Source organism: Lipotes vexillifer, unplaced genomic scaffold, assembly GCF_000442215.2.
Source record: "Lipotes vexillifer unplaced genomic scaffold, Lipotes_vexillifer_v1.1 scaffold1208, whole genome shotgun sequence".
Taxonomy (NCBI): Eukaryota; Metazoa; Chordata; class Mammalia; order Artiodactyla; family Lipotidae; genus Lipotes; species Lipotes vexillifer.
In genome coordinates, this window is record NW_006799247.1 from 458,132 (window position 1) to 464,459 (window position 6,328).

The following is a 6,328-nucleotide window of genomic DNA, read 5'->3' on the forward strand; positions in this document are numbered from 1 at the left end:
CGCCCGTGAGCCATGGCCGCTGAGCCTGCGCGTCCGGAGCCTGTGCTCCGCAATGGGAGAGGCCACAGCAGTGAGAGGCCTGCGTACCGCAAAAAAAAAAAAAAAAAAAAAAAAAAAGCTGTTTCTGTAGTTTGCATTGCAGTAGTTAGTTGATGACAGCAACTTAATTCATGGGCTTGTCTCAATAAAAACTTCCATTTTATTTCTAAACCCAGTTTTCAGTTAGTAAGTTCACTGACCTTTCATGCACTGATTATCAACCAAAATGATATTATTAATTGGTTTAATGCAAAAGTATTCACAGTGTATATCCTTTTATCTAGAAGTAAAAAGTATTGAAGGGCTGTAATGTGGTTATCTTTTTAACTGACAGCTGCCATCTAAAGTATACGCAAGTGACCAAATTTAAAATAGAGAGAAAGCAATGAAATGTGCTAAGACCAGAACTGTTTTACACATTGACAGACCTTTTTGTTTTGTTTTTGTTTTGGTGGTTTGGAAGGTACTTCAAAGTCTTCTTTGACTCAGAACAAGATATCAGTTTTCAGGGGGTTACTTCTCATTTGTCTGCTTGCAGAAAAACAGAGTAAAGAGTACACAGAAAATTCAGTGGCTTTTTTTTAGCTTGTTTTGATTCTTAAACAGTGGGGATCTGCAGTATTTTGCTAGAAGATAAGAAGATGTTTGATTGAAGCATGTTTTTAGGTCATTTCTAATACAGATTTTTTGGTTGTTCTTGACCATCACAGATACACCGAGGGGTTAAAGGATTTGTCCGAGACCTTCAGGGTAACCCAATTGCAAATGCAACCATCTCCGTGGAAGGAATAGACCATGATGTCACATCTGGTGGGTGTTCTCTGCCGTGATCGGAGGCTCTAGTATTGCACACGAGAGCATGGTTACTTCTTAGCATAGTTATACTTCTTACACTGTTCTAAGCAAAGCAATTAAATGCGTCATGTCTCTTTACCCCGTCTCTCCCCCCAGCTTTGATCTAGTTAAATTTTTTCTGGGGAGCAGGTCAGGCAATTACTTAGGATGGCTGCTGCGCTTAGAAATTGGGGTGCAGCAGGTGGCGCCCTTTTCTCAGCTGTCTCACCCCAGAGCTGTGAGGCGGGGCCATCTGCGGGAGTCTTTGCAGTTGTCGAGGCAAAGGAAGATGAACCAGCTGGAATTAAAATACTGATCTCTTCTAAGAAGAAGTACTAATGAGCTGTTAATTGGTGAACCTCAGGAGGGAGCAGAAGAGTAGGAAGGACAGTAACTGCCAGGGTATTGTGTGTCTAGGATTTCCCATCCATTTCTTCATTTAATCTGTATCATAAATCCAGATGTATTCAAGGCTGAACAGGATGTTACAGGATTGAGGTTGATGTTAGTTATTTCTAAGTTTAAAGCCTCATTTCCATTTTCCTACTTTGGGAAACCTACCTACTCCTGTTAATAAATATCTATCCTGCTCATTTTAGTGTAACTCTCATTTGTTGGGATCTTTTCAACAACAACAATATCTTTTTAGCTATAAACTCTACATGTTTGTAGACCTTAGCATTAATTAACCTTTAGTGCCCAAACATCCTATACCATTACCTGTTTCTTAACCTCCACATTTATAATGTGTATTTTTTAAATTCTGAATATTTGTTCTCTAAAACTCCATTTATTTATTCATTTAACAATACTTATCAACACCCCATGAAGTGCCAGCCCAGCTTCCAGACCAATATGCCAGAACCTGTGCCAAGTTATTGCTCCCTTCACCCCCAGGGAGGGGCTCCTGAAGGACCCAGGCCATGTCCCCTGTGGCCACAAGTAACTGCTTCTGTTAACTCTAGCGTAACCTACTAACATTATTTTCTCTGCTTTCCAGATGTGAAAAATTTAGAAAAATCTGGACATTGGGAATAATTATAGGTAGAAAGGAATGAAATCTGGGGAGTGGGCTCTGGGACACTGCAGCTTTTCTAGGGCAGGGTGAGGTATTAGGGAGGGATGAGCAATGGGGTCTAAGGTGGAGAGAAAACCCAGTGCCTTGTTCAGGAAGGCTGGAATGTTTCAGGAGGGAGAGCGTGTGAAAAGTGTCAGGAATGAGGCAGAGTGGAGAATCTTGATGAGTCTATTTCAGTGGACCAGCGGAGCCCGATTGGGGAGAGTCTAAGGAGAGAGGAGGAGACACATTTGAAATGAGGAGTAGACAAGTCTTTCCAGAGATTTTGCTGTAAAGCAAAGAAGATAAATGAGGCACTAGCTGAAAAGAGATGTAGTGTCCAGAGGTAGAATGGAAGAGATGGTGATGGGGGTTTATTTTTTTCTGATGGTTTCCATATTCACAATGAAATACAATGTGAAGCATCAACAGAGAGTGAGGATGAAGAGGATGCTTTACAGGTGTTAGGAAAAGGGAGACTGTCCACTAGGTCCTTGGTATTCAGAGTATGACCCCTACCAGCAGCTGAATTCAGCATCACCTGGAGCTGGTCAGAAATGCAGAAGCTCAGGTCTCATCCCAGAGCTAGTGAATTAGAATTTGTACTTTACTGTTTCCCAGGTGACTGATGCACACTAATCTAGGAAATTGGAGAGTGAAAGGGCTTGGGAGGAAGACAGGGCAGGACCAGGGCCTGTGGAAGGCTGGTGTTTGTGGACAGGAGACAGCCCAGCTTGGGTGTGTGTTTTCCCCAGCCCCTCACAGCCACAGGGGCAGGCAGAGAGTAGAGGAGGTGGGTGTTACTCAGCGCTGGTGGTTTGCCAGGCCTATAAGCAGGTGGGGAACAGCACATAGGTTGAAGGATATGTGTGTCATTGACTGGGGTGCCCAGGAACCTAAGCTGCTCAAGGAGAAGACGGGGGTGTGAGGGGAGGAATGGGAACAGAAGTCCTCTGGAGGGCTGATTGAAAATGCAGTTCCTAGAAGGCATCCAGACCAACTATTCTGAGTCTTTAGAAATCTAAATTTCTAACAAGTCCCTGAGGGTTTCTGACGAGGTGCCTTCAGCCACACTTTCTGAGACGCTGACCTAGACTCAGACCTCTGGGTCTTCACAGCCAGATTCTCGGCAAGAATCAAAACATGGTGCCAGATGGTGGGATCCCACTGCTTGGGGACTTGATATATCTGTTAACCTGTGTTACTCCTGACATGATTATGATGATTCATCATATTAGAAGATTTATTAGGTAACATTAATGTCTGTAAGATTGCTGTAAGTAACAGTGCTCTCTAGAGTGTCATGCTCTTTTCAATGGAATTCCATTAAATTCAGTAAACATCTACTTTTAAAACAGGGAATGAAAATTGAACTTAGATGGCATAGCTATGCATTTCATATATGTGCCTGTGACTTGAAATTTTGTTGCCCTGCAGCAAAGGATGGTGATTACTGGAGATTGCTTGTACCTGGAAACTATAAAGTTACAGCCTCGGCACCAGGCTATCTGGCGATAACAAAGAAAGTGGCAGTTCCTTATAGCCCCGCTGTCAGGGTGAGTGATCGTGATAATAGCTAAAATGTATTAAGCACTTACCATGGGTCAGGCATGTTTAAGTGATTATATTTAGCTTTCATAATAATTCTGTGAGATAGAAGCCATTATTATCCTGTTATCCATCTGTTAAAAGATGAGAAAACTGAGGCCTAGCAAAGTTAAGTGACTTGTCCAAGGGCTCAGTGATTGATTTAATACCACTCAGTGTGAAACTCTATTACCATTTCTCAGTTTTTGAAGAGATCCACCAGAAAATCAAGTAAAACCTTAAAAAAATGAAGCTTTTATTTGCTGACCTTGATTTCAATCTCAATAATATTCTGTTCAATTTATCTTTTTATCCCTATCACCTAGTATAATACCTTACTCAATAAATATTTGGAAAAATAAATTAGGTCTGCAAGGTAAATTTAGGCATTAACTAAACATTTATTAAGCACACACTATGAGCAAGGCCCTCTATGCTAAGAACTATCAAGCATGATCCCTATTTAAGTAAATACCATTTATTTTACTAGGAAGGTGGTGGCGATAAGACCAAAACTCTTTTAGAGAAGGATTTTACTATTGTCCTTGTATTACATTACTATGGAATGGCCTACAGAGTTTCCAATTAAAAAGCTTGAAAAGAATTTATTGTGTTTTTGTTTATGTCCCCAAAGTTTGGAGTATAAATGCTTGGTTTTGCAAACTAAATACCCTGAGTTTTTAACTGTTGCATTGGTTTCGATTGTGTGTATGTATATATTAGGCTGGATATATATTAAAATAAGGAGGTAAATTTGGGCAAATAAAACCTGGAAAAAAGTAGCTCCAGAGCCAGGTTGTAAAAGGTTCAACTATTTTGACCCTTAGCCTTTCTAGCCTGTGTGAGTTCAAGGAGGTATTGAGTAGTCACTTTCTTAAATAACCACAGGCTCAAGTGGCCAGATCAAAGAACTCTTAGATCCATGTGGAATGGGGCATGGCTATCTCCTGGGCCCAGGGAGGACTGGGGTTTGGAGCTGCATATTTTGAATAGTCCTTTGTGCAGAAGTGTATGAATTCTCCATAGACCTGATGAGGATGCCCATTTCATAGGAGAGTTGAGTTCCTGGACTACTGGACTTTGTGGTGGTTTGGAGATGTGTGTATTTCCATCAGTTTCTTTAGCAGATTCAAGGTTCTAGAAAGCAGAACCCTGTGGTTTGGAACACCAGGACACTGAACTGCATTCTTCCATATTCCCCCAGCTTTTAGGAGAAAATTCAAGGTTGGCAGGAGAAGCTCACTGAATAGTCAAAGGCAGAAAACTAATTATAAGTTACATCTTTTTATGGGGGAAAAACTGCCTTTAAACAATCTTCCTCTAAATAATCTGCTTTCCAATAATTCTAGAAAGCTATTAGATCAAAGCACATTTGCAACATAATGGCTTTGATATTTTTTTTCCCTAAAAGTGTCTTGTTGCTTATCATGAGAGGTTTTTTTGGATATACTTTAATTCAGGTGGCTGGATTGAGCTTATTTTAATAAACTCTAAACATGCTGTTCTTTTCTCAGTTTTTAAAAGTACGTAATCAGTTTGATAACAATATATCCTTATTTTCTCCTTTAGGTTGATTTTGAACTGGAGTCATTTTCTGAAAGGAAAGAAGAAGAGAAGGAAGAATTAATGGAATGGTGGAAGATGATGTCAGAAACTTTAAATTTTTAAAAAGCCTTCTAATTAACTGCTTTTAATCTATATAATGTAGTATGATGTAATATGGCCATTTTCTTTTAGATTTTGTGCTGTTAATATTTAACATTGATTTATTTTTTAATCATTTAAATATTAATAGGCATTACTTAAAATAGACTCAAGTAAAAATACAAGAACTTGGTCTATAATGTTCATTTTCCTACATATAAGACACAGAGGACCATAGAAGAGATTTAAGTGATTTTGCCATTTTAGGTGTAGATGCAATAGTCCATATATTATTTGCAATACAGAACTTTTTGAGTAATTCTAGCTTTTAAAAGTTAGTGAGTCCTTTTAATGTAATTGGTGACAATGTCACATAATGAATGCCATCGGAAAGGTAAACAGCTATAGCTTGAGTTGTAAGCACTCTCCTGCAAGACTTAAACCAGACCTGTGTAAATTGCCGTTGTCTCTTGTGCTGACTAGCTATATAAGCATGATCTCATTAATGCATTCTTGATGGGAAGAAAATGTAAACGTTTAGCAAGAGGTTTTATGAAAGGAATGGAAATTGACTTCTTGCTTCTACATATCGGGGCAATACTGTTATATTATTCAGCTGGCCAACACTGCTTCACAGTGTAGGGTTTCTCTTGGTTGTCAATTGTCCCAGAATTGCATTCTGAATGATTAAAGATTAAAAAATCCCTATGATCTATATTTTAATTCTCTATGATTTTTGGTCTAGAGTTGTGGTCTTGTGATAAAAAACATATGTATTCCCTTGAGAGTGGCCTCTCATTGGTTCATCCTGTATATTTTTAAATTTATTAAGTGACTGTTGTATGCCAAGCACAGTGCAAGCTCTGTGTATATTATTTTGGTGGACAAAAGGTTCTGATTCCATGGATCTTATGGACCAGTTGTGGGCATAGACTTTAAATAAATATACACACAAATGAATATGTAATTAAGCATTGTGATGAGTAAAGTGACAGGAAGGACTAGTGTGTGGAGAAAGAGAATGTCAGCACAACTTAATTTAGAGTGGATGAGGGTATTCAGGGATGGCCTCCCAATGCATGTAAGCCCAGACCTAGGCTGTGAGTAGGTGTGAGCAATGCAGAGTTACTCAGTGTAGGAGTGCGTGTGTGTGTGCATAGTGGTGGT

General features: G+C 39.5%; 1 protein-coding gene across 1 annotated transcript in view; it reads left to right on the forward strand.

Moving 5' to 3' along the window:
• CPE (carboxypeptidase E) overlaps nt 1-5,867 on the forward strand; it is a 106,720-nt gene extending 100,853 nt beyond the window's left edge. The window contains exons 7-9 of the mRNA XM_007471536.1: nt 750-849; nt 3,368-3,486; nt 5,087-5,867. Coding sequence (XP_007471598.1) covers nt 750-849; nt 3,368-3,486; nt 5,087-5,185 — 318 coding nt within the window. The 3' untranslated portion in view covers nt 5,186-5,867. The remainder of the gene's footprint in view (nt 1-749; nt 850-3,367; nt 3,487-5,086) is intronic.
• The last annotated feature ends 461 nt before the right edge of the window (nt 5,868-6,328 follow it).